This window comes from Martes martes (assembly GCF_963455335.1).
Source record: "Martes martes genome assembly, chromosome: 5".
NCBI classification, from domain to species: domain Eukaryota; kingdom Metazoa; phylum Chordata; class Mammalia; order Carnivora; family Mustelidae; genus Martes; species Martes martes.
In genome coordinates this window covers 62,095,814-62,112,607 of record NC_137892.1, presented here as the reverse complement: position 1 = coordinate 62,112,607, position 16,794 = coordinate 62,095,814, and the positions used below count along the sequence as shown (strand labels likewise).

Below are 16,794 nucleotides of genomic sequence, written 5' to 3'. Positions count from 1 at the left end.
ATCTGAAATGAAAACAAAACGCCCAGAGCATGTTTTATTTAAAGCAGGTTAAAAATTAATAAAATTAGTCTTTGCTCCTAAGAGAGTTACAACAATACATAAGAGCATAAAAGGAAAATGAAACTCCTTTGACTTCTAACTATCCCACAGGTAGTCAAAAGCATTCTGTGAAACCTTCCAGGAACTTCATATACGTTATAAGTAACACAGTGAAAGTTGTTTCATTTAACGTATTCCAAACATTGAGTTCTTTTTCAAACTAAATTTTGTGTAATTTCTTAAACATTCAACTTCAGTTATTACTATAAAAAAACACCTTATATAAAGTTAACATTTTATATCTTTAATTCAAACATTAAAATAAAAAAATTGGAGATATATTAGACACAAATTTTTGAAAGAAAAAAAAGATAGTTTGTCTTTAGAAAGACATTCTTAAGCTAAAATGGCTAATAGCCATTTTAAGGAAAAAAATTATTAAACAATACCTTCTCTGATACATAGGTACATATGTATATATGTATACCAAAGTTGATACGAAAAATGAAAAATGTGAAACATAAAATATAAATTTAAAAAAGCACATGTAAGATTCAGGAATTGCTTCTTAAGAATTCTCTCTCTACTCATTTATGAAGTGGCAGGAAAGCTAAAAATAAAACAAACCAATAAAAAAAACAACAAAAAAGAAATGCCACGGATATTCTGAATCCCATGGAAAAGAAAGAAGCCGGGCCCTCCCTCCAGGCCTTTACCCAGCTCCTCTCTGGTGTTTGTACTGTAGCAGGAGAGTGGGAGGGAAGGATGTGGCAGCAGTGCCCTTTCCCCATTAGACCAAATACCACCAACACCTTCCACTGAATTCCAGTAAAGCCTAAAATTAAAATTCCTGTTACAGTTCCATCCTTTCTGACTTGAGGAAAACAGGGCTTCTTCTCTTTATCATTTAATAAACATTCAAAGAAGACTTATTCTATTTCAGTCTTTTCTATTTAAATGAAGATGAGAACACTCTTTTCTGGGCAGAGGCTCAGACAGGAAGGACCTTATGATTTTGAGTTCTCATGGCTGTGGATATTGAAAGAAATGCCAGGGAAGAGACACAGGGAAGAACAAAAGGATACATAAAGGAAGGTGAGGCTGAGATCAAATGTCTACTACTGCTATAAGCCATTCCCCATACCCGGTCACAACTTGTGAAATCTCATTTTCTGACAACCACAGAAATTCTTTGTAATGTGACTCTAGATTAACTCCTGCTCTTCCTTCCCTGTGTGAAGTGTACTGACTTGACTGAGGCACAGTGCTAGTGGGTTAACCTCTATTCTGCATATTTTTGTACCAGCTACATGAAATGCTTACCAAGAATCAGCTGTATCTGTCCCAAGCACATTTATGCCAATTGTATTTATGGAATTATATAGCTGAATTAAATATTATGCAAACTAATAAAGTCTGAATGCAAAGCTAGAGTGGTTATTTTGATGAAAACCAGACCACATGCTTTGAAGCAACTAAAAAGTAAATGGCTAGAAAATAAAATCTACAACTAACAGAAACATAACAGGAAAATCTACTATCACACTCAGCTTTCTTTGCAAGTGACTAGGGTTAGCTCTACTTAAAGGAAAAGAGAAACAGGAAATTGCAGACAATTAATTAATTAATATGATTTATGTACGAAAGAGAACATGGAATTCCAATCAACAGATTCATATCCAAAGAGAAAGTTTCAGCTTTAAATAAAAATATTGGTGAATATATAAAACACAGTATTATTGAATTTTAATTTATAAACTGATTCTTTAAAGACTTCTTCCCATTAACTGACTTTCTTGATTAACTCATCAACTACTAATTTTGATTCCAACAGGTAAGAGGTGTTGTACATCCTCCTATCCTTTCAACCTAACCCATAACCTTCCCACTTGCTTTCCAACCTGGTATCTCTTGGCCCTCTGCCATTTTGTGACTTTGTCAGGTGGGATCTGGCTTTATTCCTCTCCATGGTCAGTCTATACCAGAAAGCCAATCACCTTAATTATATTCTAATTAGCATTTGGGGCCTTCCTTCCACAACCATCATGCCAATTTCTAATTCCTATCAACTGAACCATCATTCCATATTCTTATGTGCCCAAGCTACCAAGTGCAATGAGAGAAAACACTGTTAAACAGGCTGACTAGCGTCATGAAAGTAATTCTGAGCCCTGCCGAGTAGTCTTTAATTTTACTTACTACTCCCACTTGACTCTTCTTTTTTTACTTTACCTAACAGCTGTTCCAAATCTGTGTTCAAACCCTCTCTCTCTTCAGCTGTTTTTTCCTCTCAGTAAATGACCTAAGTCTTCCTTCAGAGAAAAGAGAAATAAACTGGCAAGGACTTCCTCAGGCTTCCTCCTATCTGTATCTGAATATATTTTTATCCTTCCCTCTCATCTCAGATAAAGAAGTAGCTCATTTGTTTCCATCCTCCTCCCTCACAATATTACCTTCTTCTGCATAATGTTCCATCAACGACTCCCTTCCTTCTATTCTTCTCTTTCTCCTTTACTCATTCCTTATGTTTAAAACCTTTTGCAAATCACTCCCACACACACATTCTATGAAAAAAATATATTCTTAGCATCACATCCTCCTGAGATTACCATGTTAAACTCTTATTCTCCTCATACAAAAGAAAATAATATTTGTGACCATATTCTCACTACCAGACTTTTCTGTCTCAAGAATAGCCCAAAGTCACTAACTCTACTTCCTTTCATTCTAGAAACTAATTCACATTGCTCTTCTTTACCAACAGTCCACCTGTAATTACCAGTGCACTTCAGTTTGTTAGGTTTGAAGTTCTCTTAAGTCTCATCCTTTGGAAGCCCCCCCGACACTGCCACATCACTGCCTCCAATTTATAAAGCTCCTCTCTTGACTTCTGTGCTAACATTTTCTGCTGCTTCATTTCCTACCACTTTACTGTGTCTTTCCCTATATCTTCTTCAAATTTAAGTGACAATTTTCAAGTGACAATTTCTGACTCTGTCTTCCCCTCTCTTCCCATTCTATTTTCTTTCTGGATGATATCATTCTCTCCTATAACTTTAACTACTACTCATTTGTTGATGACTCTTGAGACTTACCTCCAATTCATAATTTCCAACTATCTACAGGACATACCCCCCTGCTTCATTAGGATATAAATTCAGTATCTGAAGTGGAAATCCTCTCCTGAAGTTCATACTACAAACCAACAATAGAAGTTTCAAAAACAGGGGCACCTAGTTGGCTCAGTCGTTAAGTGTCTGCCTTCAGCTCAGGTCATGATCCCAGGGTCCTGGGATGGAGCCCCACATTGGGCTCCCTGCTTGGTGGGAAGCCTGCTCCTCCCTCTGCCCCTGCTTATGTTTCCTCTCTCGCTGTGTCTCTGTCAAATAAATAAATAAAATCTTAAAAAAAAAAAAAAAAGAAGTCTCAAAAACATCTTGATCCTCCTTTACCAGCATCCCTCACCAATCCTTCAACTCCTGTATTTCTTCCAAGTTCAGTCAATTTCACCACTGTTAGGTCTAGTCTCTCCTCTCTATTCTCACTGCCAGCATCTAGTAGGTAAATCCAATAGAGAAATGGATAAACACTCCACTGCGACAACTAACAGGATTAGAGCCTCTTAAGTCCACTGTCTTTACTTTGGACAGCAAACAATAATATCCAGAGAATTCTAGTGAATGTTTCCTGAGATTGTAAAAGTTGTTTTGGGGTATCTGGTTTAGTAAAGCCACATTTGTTATGTGATACTAAGAAAGTATCACATTAATTTATAGGCATTCACTAATTCTAATGGTATATTTGTGGGTTAGATATATAACTAATACAGTTCAAGGTAGTAACACTTGGCTAATGCAGACCACCTTTCAAAAAAATCCATTTATATCAAGTGACACCCTTGGTAAAGAAAATCTAAAACATTTAAAGATTAAACTTTCAAGTTTAATCTTTAAATGTCCAAAGAGATCATATAGTTCAAAATTCTGACCTTACAGATTTAAGACCTACTACACCCAGGCAAGTCAACTCATTTGCCTAAGATCAAACACCTAGTCACAGAGATACTAACAATCAGTTAAAACAAACCAGTGCCCCATTTGAGTAAATGCAATTTCTCTTTAATTTGAACATTAAAAAATTATGGTATTTATAACAAAGCTAAAGAGGCTTTGTTCCTTTGAATACACACACACATTTTACTTTTCCTATAAAGTGAATTTTTAAAAATCTTTAGAAAAAAACCAGCCTAAATATAGATTAAGAGAGCTACAATATATCCAGTGCTTTACAACCTGATAGTTTATATGGAGAAAAAATCGATAACTTGTGTTTGACTACAAACAACTACTGGAATAAATACTTCATTCAACTTAGAAGTCTTAGTCAAATGACTAAAACTTATTTTTTTCTAAACTCCAATGAAGAAAAAATTGCATTATATATTTTTGATTATCTAGCTCCCTTTTCTTCAATGTGCATTCTGAGGAAAGCACTTAAGTCAAATACAGTATTTTTTTCCTTTGCACTCGATAAGAAACTTCATATTTAAAGCCAATCATCACTCTTGGTTCTATATCAAGTTGACTATTTAAAAGATTCCCATGGAAACACAAGAACATAAGATCTCCAACAGAGAAAAAGTTCTAAGTTAATGTGTATTAATTAAAGAAGAACATGGAACAAAGTAACAACTAATACACGATTCAACTTATTCCTAGAGATATTATCTTGATCAAGACAAAATAAAGACTATCTGACATGACCACACATTTTATCAAGAGTACAATCTTAGCTCAAGAGTTTAAGAATGAGGAAGTGGCTAACTTGGCCCTTAATGCCAGACTCTCTTCATCACATGCCTTTAGGGACATGAACAGTTTGTCTACAGCACTACTTCTCAAAGTGGGATCCCCAGATCAAGCATCAGCATCTCCTGGAACCCTGCCAGTAATGCACATCCTTAAGACCAAACTCAGGCCTACTAAATCAGAAATGCCAGGAGTGGGACCCAGCGTTTGTATTTTAACAAGTTTTCCAGGGTACTCTGATGCAGGTTTTACTCAGTTAAGGCACCTTTATCTTTCTAAGTAACTATGATGTGCCAGACACTGTGTCAAGGCTTCATTCACATCATCATCTTCAGCAGCACAACCACAACACCAACAACAGCTGTTAACATTTACGATTTACTCTATGCTAAGCACTTTGTAATCCTCATTTAATTCTCACAATAACACTATAAAGGAGATACTACTTTTTTTAAATTTATTTTAATTCCAGTATTGTTAACATAGAGTGTTATATTAGTTTCAAGAGACACTGTTCTTATTTTTATAAAATTTTTTTTAAAAATGGTATCTTGCTTAAATTAAAAACAAAAGAACTAATAAGAATTAGAGCCCATATTCAAAACCAGGCTCTAAAGCCTACATTAGTGCCCCTGTTGTATGACATCGTCATTATCATTCTTACTCCCTCCAACAATCTTATAGCCTAAGTAATGTAATCCCCACAGTACAGATGTATAAAGAGAATTGGGTTAAGCCATTTTCCCAAGACCAAATAGTGATAAAAAATAATTTATATCTAAGTCTGTTTGAAAACCCATACTCTTAACCAGTCTGTTTTCCCTCCTAAATAAAAACAAAAGCTATGACTGACTGAATGCCTACTGGTATCAGTTATTCTATTAAACCTCTTGATACCCTTGCTGAATTCCTTAGTAATACGCTATACTTCAGGCAGAGGGTTAATTTAGCAGATTGGGTTAAAGCAAGGAGAATCAGGCTCTGCTCTCTAGCAGAGTAGAATCAGAGTGGCCAGCAGTCATACATTTCAAACTGAAACAGAAATATTAATGGCATCTGTAAGGGACTGTCACAAAAGGGGAAGGGGAGGAAACAAATGAAAATAAATATATATTTTAAACTACTACTCTTGGCTTCTGCACATTAAATTAGCAATCAGACTTCAATGCTTTGAAAAGATACCTTAGGGTCAGTATATTTTGGCTCTCAGATACTGCTAAACTTAGGATATTTTTTTATTCCTTATATTTAACAGTATTTTTCCATATATAAACACCTTGGATATATTCTTTTGATGAAAGTCAAGGCTTAAAGACATCCCTTCCACCAAAGAGGAGCAGGGATCTTACCAGTGACATGTTCACAGTTAATTAAACAAAAACAAGTTATGACCAGAGAAACAGGAACTAAGTACAATGGACAAATGTGATCCATTGTAATTTTATCGGAGTCCTTTCCATATTCTCTATAGCGTGTGCTCCAACATCCTCTTAAAACGCTGGATCATTCACCTGAAGAATGAGCGCTCCAAACATGCACTGGTACTAAATTTTACATATGTTTTTATGAAAAGTATCACTACGCTACCATAGCACTTAGGGAAGATAGCGTCAAGGGAAGTTTCAAAAATGATCATGTTATTCCAGGTCACTGCAAGTGTGGAGGAAGTATAATGGAGCTTTGGCTTCGATCCAGAGTACACCTTTAGTCTATGAGGAAATACGTACTTTACACATATTTAACAGAGCTCTCCTTTCCTTTAAAAAAAACAAAAACATAAAAAAAACCCAAAACTCTGTATACCAGGAGGGGTTACCAAATAGAGATGGGTGCCACGGGTGAGGAGGAAGATGAAGAGCAATGAATGTTCAAAAATGGCTCGTCACTAAATTCCCAGGCAATTCCTATTCACTTTCTCAAGTAAGTGTTACAGAGCTCTGCTACTATACTGTCATTCCAGAGAAACATTTGTAATACCTGATTCCTCCTTTTCATATAAGCCTGCAGCACACTTCAAATGCTATAGAGAACCCAGCACAAAGCTGAACCCTGATCTTAAGACTCAAACTGAAATAAAAATTTTTAGAAAAGCCTATTAAAAAGCAGAATCATACAATGTGTATTAAAACCTTTGTAAAAGCACTGAAATGAAAGTATTTATTGAACTTTACTTGGAGATCTAACTAATTTCCAACTAAAGAAAGATTATGATGGGCAACTCACAGTTATTAAGTCAATTGTTAAAGGAAAAAGCAGTATGTATATAAAACCTATAACATTTGGGTCTTGGTGCTAAGTGTAAAGAAAGCTGTTCCAACTGTCAGATTTAAGTACACTTAAAATCAAGTATAACAGACTACTGTTTTTTTTCCATATATTTGATGTTTTGACATCTTAAAAAAAATAAAAACTTCCCGGCTACCCAATTCTTAGAAGGGGGTGAGTGGGAACATGCCTTTGATATGCAAACTAACCAATCTAGACCTGTACCTCCCTCATCTTACCCACTACACCCCAGGATGCAATATTCTTTTGCCTTCGGGGCGCCTGGGTGGCTCAGTGGGTTAAAGCCTCTGCCTTCGGCTCAGGTCATGATCCCAGTGTCCTGGGATCGAGCCCCGCATCGGGCTCTCTGCTCAGCAGGGAGCCTGCTTCCTTCTCTCTCTCTCTCTGCCTGCCTCTCTGCCTACTTGTGATCTCTGTCAAACAAACAAACAAACAAAAAATATTCTTCTGCCTTCATCATCCCAGGGCCAGCTACCAGGCAACAAGGGACTATCCTTATGAGTTTAGAGGCTACAGAAATCATTCAACTAGCCAAATCCTAAATTGTCTACCCTGCTCTGCCATTCCTGAGGAAACCTGAATACAGCTCTAGCCTCAGCATGTCTTATACTCCTGCTTTCTGCCTCCTGACCACCATGAGCTTCTTTCTTTAAGTGGCCCTCAGATGTGTGCTATGTATGCCTCCTGTTACTAGAACCTGTGAGTACAATAAACTCGTATTTCCCTGAGCCTCTCCTCTGTCTCCTCTTGTGACTGGCCATTACAGAATACAAAATAGGCCAATCTATGCTCTTACATATGATTGTTTTTAAGTTGTAGGCACATCAAATAAGCAAAGTTATAATTACTGAACAGATTTCCCCCCCAGATTCTTGCAGACCTTGGCATATAGGAAAGAAACCTTTCTCCACTAGTACAGATTAACTGAAGGGTGCATTTCTATGTCCACCTTGGAAACCACTTTAATTTAGCCATTATCTTCCTAAATTTAACCCTGGCACAAAGGATACCATCTGAAATTAACAAGGCTCAAAAATAAGAAAAGAAATTAAATACCCACCTGTGAAGGTGTACTGGTAAGTTCCATCTTTTCCTGTGATTTCTCCTTTGCTAGTCGAGCAGCTTCTTTAAATTCCTGAAACTTTTCTGCAAACTGAACGTATAAAGACTATATACATTAACCAAATAAAATAAAAATAGGTCTCAATGCCCACTTTTACCTCGGTTTTCTTTCATTTTCTGAATAACTGACTCTTACACAAGCAACCTAGCCCCCAAATCAATTACAAGTGCAATATGAAAATGAAGGTTAAAGAAAACTAATACCAAACACTTGTTTGTACACTATCACACTATCAACTACTCGGACTCACTGTATCGGAAAACATCACAATGTAATTAAGTTAGAACTGGGTGTCAGCAAGCTTACCTATGTCCTTTCTTGGTTGTTCAGATATACTTTATTAAGACCAAGGGGCAGACTACAGGATGTGAGTGGAATCAGGAAGGATTAATATACTTGCTTATAATGGGGAAAACTGAATCTTTTAGGTATTTACTCATAAACATCTCAGTATTTAGAGCTTGCTTTTAACTTTTACTAGAATATAAACTCCTGTATTACATAAGGCATTTTATTTTCAACAATACAAATAGCAACATATAATATTATCACTAAATGACATTACTAAAACTTCTTTTCCAAAGATTCCTAAACAGCTTATGTACAGTGACAGAGAGGAATAACATGATTCCACAAAGGTCTTTAACGCTGGAAAGAACAGCAAAAAAAAAAAAAAAAAAAAAACAAGAAACAAAAAACAAAAAACATGAAAACAACTACAGTACATGAAATGCTAATTCTTATGAACTCATACTAATCCAGAAATGTCAGGGCCACAAAGAGTATCTATGTTGGTTTTGGAAGCAGAAACTAGTCTACCACTATTCTCAGAAGGAGTAAGTTAAGGCTACAGAATAACCAAATTGAAAAAATAAAAAATCTCACATAACTTAAAAAACCTGCTAGAATTGGTAATAAAAATCTGAAATTATAGTTCCCTCCTCAAAGCCCCATAAGCCAACCCTGATTTCATTTCTCTTTTGGGAAAGAAAACTTTGGAAGGAAAGGTCATGATACTCTGGCCTGTGTTGGGGACTTAAGAGGAAGGTCAAAATTAAAATTGTCATTACAGCTTTCCTTCTCAAACTTGTCCCCACCACCTAGAACTTGTAAATCAGGGAACTGAATCTATATTAGTATGCTTCTCCTTTTTAATGTGAGGAGATCCTCTGTGCAATTAATCTGAACATAAAGCTAAAAAGGTCTCATTCACACTGGTGTAAATGAAATAAAAACAAAACCATTATTAGTCTTCACATAATTTGAAGTTTTTCTTATACTCATCTAGCATTCCAAAGTAGTTAATGTTTAAAATCCTTTCAAACTTCATAAAGGCTCACACTATTGCTAGTTTTAATCGACTTGGGTTTCCATGGTAACAAAATACAACTTAGTAAGCACTCTAATAATCCAAGCATAGTTGCAATTTTCCTCATACAGCAGCCTTAGGAGACCAAATATTTCTCTCAATGCTGCTACTCTCCCTTATTTTGAGAGACCTTTGTCTAGAATTGCCTTCAGAACTTACTCAAAACGCTTATAATGCTTTGATTCATTTGCGGGTTTTAATGATAAAATAAGCCAGACTAATTACATGCTTGCTTCATTTATGTAAAAAATTATAAACTCTTTGGGTCCCCCATTGTCTACAAAGCAGCAATACTGGTCTCTAACGTAGCTTGGAAAATAAATCATGATTTTGTCATCTTTCAACAAAAACATTCTGAAGAGACTAATCATATAAATATAAACTCTTGAAGCCAAGTCTAGTGAATAAATAAACTAGATTTCAAGAGCTAATGTCAATCCTCCTTCACAATACCAGGAATCACTACCAGTAAGGCTGGTCAAAAGCATATGTTAACTTTAAAGAGGAAAAATACAATTCTTGAAATAGAAAAGCCACTCCCAGAAAAGAGATCAAATGAAAGAATATGGTATAATTGACAGGATTTAATAAACTATTACTTTACCACATTAGCTAGCTGACCAGTATACCTCAAAGATGTGACAATAACTTAATTTGCAGCCCAAATTACTTAGACTCCAAAATCATTTTATCCAAGTTTGAGAAATTAATCCACAATTTAGCTCCTGTGTTGTTAGGAAATTTAGCAACTGTAAGCTAATCATAGTTTTAACTTTTTTTGCTATAGACTTTTAACAGACAATTCCAAAAGAAAGTTCCAAAAAGCTTCCACTTGAGTAATGGTAAAAGTATTAGAATAAATGTGTAATTTCCTAAGGGGATTATTTATAGAGCGGCAATGCTCAGGTGGATGCCTGTGTCCTTGTTACACTGAAAAGACTTTGAATCTCTTACCTTTACTACAGCTCAAGAAAATGTATTTAGAGAATACAATGGGTGTAACAGAAACCAAATCAGATAACACCTATTTATTTTAATCATCCTATTAGGGATGGACTTAGAATCATGAAGGCAAAAGTTAAAATATCCTTAAAAGTGGTCTCTAAACTATAATTTATATAAAAAAGATAACAAAAACATTTGAAAACACCAGGGTTAAGGAATGTCTACAACCAAAACAAATGGAAACAAAGATTACTTTAATTACTAAGCTAACTATATGCTTGAGTCAATAAACACAAAAAAGTAACATGGTTTTTAAAAGAACTCATGTAAGAATCTGAATGATTTCTATAATGAATAGCTTACAGTTTAATGTAAACATGAACTGTGTGTATCTTCCAGAGCCTGATGACCCTGAACTTGAACAACTGCAACCCCCAAAAGGGACCAGATCCTGTGTATACCAAATTCTATGTAAAATGTGCCAAATGTAGTGTTATCCTTTTACGAAAGGCTTGAAAGAGAGAAGTTTAAAGCATAAATCTTTGGGTCCGGAGAGCACAAAAGTGAGTAATTCTCATCACCTGGATCATCTTCTTATCCTGGGACGGTTTCCTTTTCCTTACATACTTTCTGTGTGGCACCCACAAGATTTCAAGACACTGGTGGTATGAACACTGCATGCTACTGCTCATAAGCAGGACAATGGCTTTACTTGCAATATTTATCAGCCTGTTGATGTTCTGTATTTTACCAGCCTCTGGCCACAGTAATTCACTTGGTCATTATGTTCCAAGAATTCTTCATGTGTTTATTAGGTCTCATACTGCACTATATCAGAGAGTTGGGAGTAATTCTCACCCAGATAAAGCACCACTTTTCCTAAACAAAGTAATTTATACATGCCTACTATCATGTCAAAAAGTTGAAATCTTTATCACTATCAGTTTAAATTTCCATAGTTCAGAAGAGTTTGGTGTTCACCTGCTTGCCGACCATCTCCACTAAGGGTGCTAATCCCTGAGTAAAGTCCATTCTGAACTGATAATCCCTAACTTCCCTGTTAAATGTCGCACAGACCATTAACCATATAAATACCTCTCTGTCAATGGTGACCGTGTTTAAGGTGTACAATTAATTTTCCAATTGACAGTGGAATCCAATGATCTCTCACTTCTTGCTTTAAAGTCACTACAGTTGTTCTGAGAATATTAAACAAATTTCCCCTATATTTTATGCTTTCCATTTGCTATTAAATATTTAAGACATCCAACTTGAAGATTTCCATCTGATCTTATGAGTTCACTTACTTTTGAAAGATGGTGCTCAGAGGAGAATCCCAGTCCATAAACAGTGTTTGCCCGGCTATCGGCCCACTGGCCAAACTTCTGAGATGTTTTAGTAAATGTCATGTTTGGGGTGATGGTGCTATTAATTATTGCCTGAAAAATAAAACAAGTGTGAGTAACTAGCCAAAAACTAGCAAAAATTTAAACACAGGACGATTTAGTTCCATAAAAACTTAGGATTTCCAATGAGTCACAACATTAAATATATAAAGATAGCTATAGCAGTAGTTTTTTTTAATAAATTTTTTTAAATTAATTAATTTTGCCAGAGAGAGAGAGAGTGAGTAGGCAGGGAGAGAGAGAGAGAGGTAGGGAGGGCCCAAGGGAGAAGCAGACTCTCTGCCAGCCAATTAGGGAACCTGATAGAGAACTCAATCCCAGGACCTTGGGATTATGACCTGAGTTGAAGGCAGGTGCTTAAATGATTGAGCCACCCCGGCACCCTAGAAATAGTTTTTAACATTATAAGTGATAGTGTAGAAATATGGTAACTAATAGAACTATAAATATGAGGGTACTCTACCAAAAGTTTCAACACTTTACAATCAAAATAAGTTTTCCGATGATACAAAAAACTTTACAGAGTTTTTAGCGTGGTCAGTTTCTTTCCTTTGAACATATAAGATCAGTATCTATTAATTCTTAGTAATAGTTCCTGGAAGCACGTAGGCTTTAATATAGTTGTTTCTTTAAAAGTAGGGCCCTCCCCTTCAAAGAATCTTTCAAAAATGAATACATCAACAGAACAAATTTTCTATTTATATGCTAATTTTCTAAAATCCATAATCAAAAGTTTTCTTAAAGCTGACTTATTTAAATATATAATGACACAGTAAAGACTTTCAATCATTTAGTATGTTTTCCTTTACTCTAGGGAAAAACAAACCCTTAAATATATACTTTACTTCTTTTCTCATAAAGTGGTAGAAATTCATGATACAGAGAGTCACTATCATTTCTGTTGAACACATAGTTTCCTAGAAAACTAGTATTCTAGTGTGTTATTAAATATTAATTTTGGTGATCCCTATAATAAACTCCAACTATTATTGTAACATACTAACTGAAGTATATTCCCTCTGCCAGGATTGCAAAAGTACAGAACCAGTCTTAGTTTAGTTGAATGCCCTCCAAAACCAAGATTACAAAGTGATTCCAGTAATAATAATAAAGTTACCAAATTCATAAGCAGTCCTTTGGTGAACTACTAAATGTAGAATGAAAATCAAGCATTTTCAGAACAAAGCTAAAGCTACAGACCACAGGAACAGTATGAATATAAATATTCATGAGCTATGCACATACTGATGAAGTTGCAGTCATGAATGTATGACCCTTGTCCTACTAAAGAAGACAGTAAAAGAAAGAGTGGTCCCTTGCTTTCTGTCACAAACAGCAGATGTGTTAGCTGCTGTTCTACGAGAGCCCTTACCCTTGATTAAGCATTTTTACCTCTGACAAAATTTATATACTCATACCTCCTTTCTCTTCAGTTCAAAAGCTCCTTTTCCTAGTGTGTCATTTTAGAACTATGTGAAATGTGGCTAACAAGTGCTCTAACTTGCATGGTGTCATGAAATGAAAGACTAAATGGAAAAGAATATGTTAACAAATGGTAAAAAATGGAATAACAAAAGGTAAGGAATTTGGTTATGGAATCATTCAGTTAGCTTTTGGTCAGCTTTTTAAACTGAGTACCTATTAAATGCCTAGCACAATTCTAGAAACTTGCAATGTAACAACGAGATGGAACATTTAAAGGTAGATTACATTCTAAGGCAAGAAGAGCTGGTCAATGAACAAATAAATAAGTAGCTTACTAATTTAGTTTCAGAGTGGTAAGTACTGTGAAGCCCCCAAGAACAGCATGTGATAGAGTCTGAGAGCCTCAAAGGCAAAGACTGGCAGGGACTATATTAGATTTGGTGGTCCTCAAGTGTTCCCTGATGAGGGTGCTTTTGAGCTGGAACTGGAGTGTTTTCAAAGACAGAAAGGCATTTTACATGTGATCCCAATAACTCTCAATATGTGAGGTAGCGAGAGGTTTTTAAGGCATCAAAGAAAATAGATGCCTATAAAACCCAGCTGCTACTGGTCACAGATTTAGTTTTAGCTATGTCGAGTGAACTTCCTTATGCTTTTAAGAGTTCCATTTTCACCCCCATTTTGAACCTCTCACCTCCACTTGTCCTGGGATTACTTGTACGGAGATTCTTTAATCACTGCAGAAAAACTTTAAAATGATAGATGACCCCACACTTTAAAAAAAAATTATTCATTAGAATTCTTTGACTAGAATGCTTTGAACTGTTTGAATATGAATCCACTCAGAAGAAAAATCTTAGTTCTTTAAAATAAATTTGTCTCTCAATCCCAGAGTTCCTGTCTTTTCAAGGAAAAGAGGTAAAAATGCTGTGTCATTATAGATCATGGAGGGCCCTTATTCTGGCCCTCAGCCATGCTGATGTCTCTGCAGCTTGATTAGAAAACCTTTAAGCAAATGTTACATGCACAGTAAGGGCACTAAATGAGAACAAATAGACATTTTCTAATCAGGGGCACCTAAGGGCTGTCCAACTCATCATGCAGTACAGAAATAGAAGTGGGAGTGGGGGCAGAAAAACACTGAGCCACAAGTAAACCACTACTGCTTATCAAAAAACAACTACTCCAGCAGGGACTGCAGTAGCTACCAGCATCAGTTTTAAAAAATAACAAGAAAGCCTAAGTGCCACAGACGGTAGATTTTGTTAAAATAAACAAAACAAAAACTTGTCCACAAGAGTTATTTAAGAGTCTAATGATTACAAGCTGCAAAGTATATTCAAAACCGGAAATGCCAGCAGCAATAGTTTCTATTGCTTGAGAACGAAGAACACATGAGAGTTATTTAATCACATGGGACAAGGGAATTCTTCAGTTGAACTTATTCCATTTAAGTCTCCCGTCTAATAAAACGATGTCTTTTCTGTGGTTTGGGCCAAGAGGTAAACACAGATTGTAGAGAACTCAAAGTTCTACTCAGGGAAAAGAAATAAATTATTATTCTAGTGTCTGAGATCATAACAATTAAAATTGGATGATTTCATTCAACAGTTACAAAACATGACGAATTCTTCTTCATTAAAGAAGTTTTATAGGGGCACTTGGATGCAGTCAGTTAAGGGTCTGCCTTTGACTCAGGTCATGACCCCACGGTCCTGGGATCAAGTCCTGCATCAGGCTCCCTACTCAGTGGGAAGCCTGCTTCTCCGTCTGCCTCTGCCCATCCCCCTCATGCTCTTTCTCTCTCTCAAATAAATAAATAAATCTTAAAAAAAAGTTTTATAGAAATTAACTATTACTATTTCTCAAGTCTTTAAACCCTCCAAGTAAAAATGAAAGAGAATCAATTTTTTTTAAAGATTTATCTATTTGAGAGAGAGAAAGATAGAGATAGAGAAAGTGGGGTGAGCAGCAGAGGCGGAGGAAGAGAATCCTCAAACACACTCCCCACAGAGCAGGGAGCCCGCTGCAAGGCTCAATCCCGGGACCCATGAGATCTTGACCTGAGCCAAAATCAAGAGTTGACCACTCAACCAACTGAGCCACCCAGGCGCCCTGAGAATCAATTATTCTAATAAATACACATTAGTCACTTAAGTACAAAATAAGATGCAAAGAGCCCTTGTAGTTCTGTCATCTAGTTAAGGAGATAATGAGTGAGCACATGAAAAAACAAACTGAAAGTTGAACATCAAATTATCTTTTGTTCCCCAAAACTACTAGACGATACATAACCAATAGCTTAAAAATAGTAATAACAACAAAAAGAGTCAGTTTTTGCATACTGATTACTATGCACCCTTTTAGTGCTTTTGCCCAAGTTTATTTATTTAATCCTTAAACAATCCTGTGGTGTAATGATGTAGGTATTTTTATTAGTTCCTTTTTACAGACGAGAAAATGGAGGTGTGAAGACATTAAGTATCTTGTTCTAGGTCACATGGCTAGTCAGCAGTAGAGTAAAAATTCAAACCAGACAGTCTGTGTGTCACAGTCTGTGCTTCCCACTGCCCCCCCACAGTCTGAGCTCTTAAACCTTACACTGAACTGTTATAATTCCTGGGAGGTGAAAGGTCTCATGGCTTCAAAAAAGCTTAAAGGAGAAGAATGGAGCCCTCATCTTTCTATGTACATTATATCCAGAATCTGATGTCTGGTATTTCTGTGTCTTTCTGTGCCATTCAAAATTCACTGAGGAAAAAATGGAATTTCCCCCCCTTTGAAAGACATACTAACTACAAGACACTGATCAAAGCACTCTCAAGGTATTAACTCATTTAAACCTTACTAACACAACTGAGGTGAGAACAATGAGGCTCAAAGAAATAATTTGCCCCAAATCAAACACTTAGTAGATGGTAGAGGTGAGATATGAAACCCAGCAGTCTATATTCTTAAACATGATACCATCTGCCTCTCCTAAAAATAAAAATTTAGGTCTGGTCCATATACTTCTCTTCAGAATAAGGGATGTCAGCTTCAATGGTGGCAGTGACCAGACTTCAAACCATTTAGAGATTGTGAATTGCCTACTGATCTACAGAAGTGTATCTGAAAAGAATTCTAGTTCCTCACCAGACTGTATGCACCAAAAGAGCAGAAAGTGTGTCCATTCTGTTTGCTATTAAATTTATAGCACCTCACATAATGCCTGACATGTAATAGATATGCAATTAATATTTATCAAAAAAACTAACTCAAAATGTGTAGAATATTTTGGTATGTAAAACAGAATAAGGTGGTCAATCCAAGTAACTTAGTAGACAAAAAAATGTTTCTACCTTAAGAATGATCAACTTTGGTTTTTTAAAGTTAAGTCTTTAAAACTCAAAA

General features: G+C 35.9%; 1 protein-coding gene across 1 annotated transcript in view; it reads right to left on the bottom strand.

The window, feature by feature from the left end:
- Positions 1-16,794, bottom strand: part of HOMER1 (homer scaffold protein 1) — a 130,776-nt gene that overhangs the window by 63,778 nt on the left and 50,204 nt on the right. Inside the window, exons 3-4 of the mRNA XM_080805113.1 lie at positions 11,878-12,009; positions 8,194-8,286 (exon numbers count right to left, since the gene is read on the bottom strand). Coding sequence (XP_080661239.1) covers positions 8,194-8,286; positions 11,878-12,009 — 225 coding nt within the window. The remainder of the gene's footprint in view (positions 1-8,193; positions 8,287-11,877; positions 12,010-16,794) is intronic.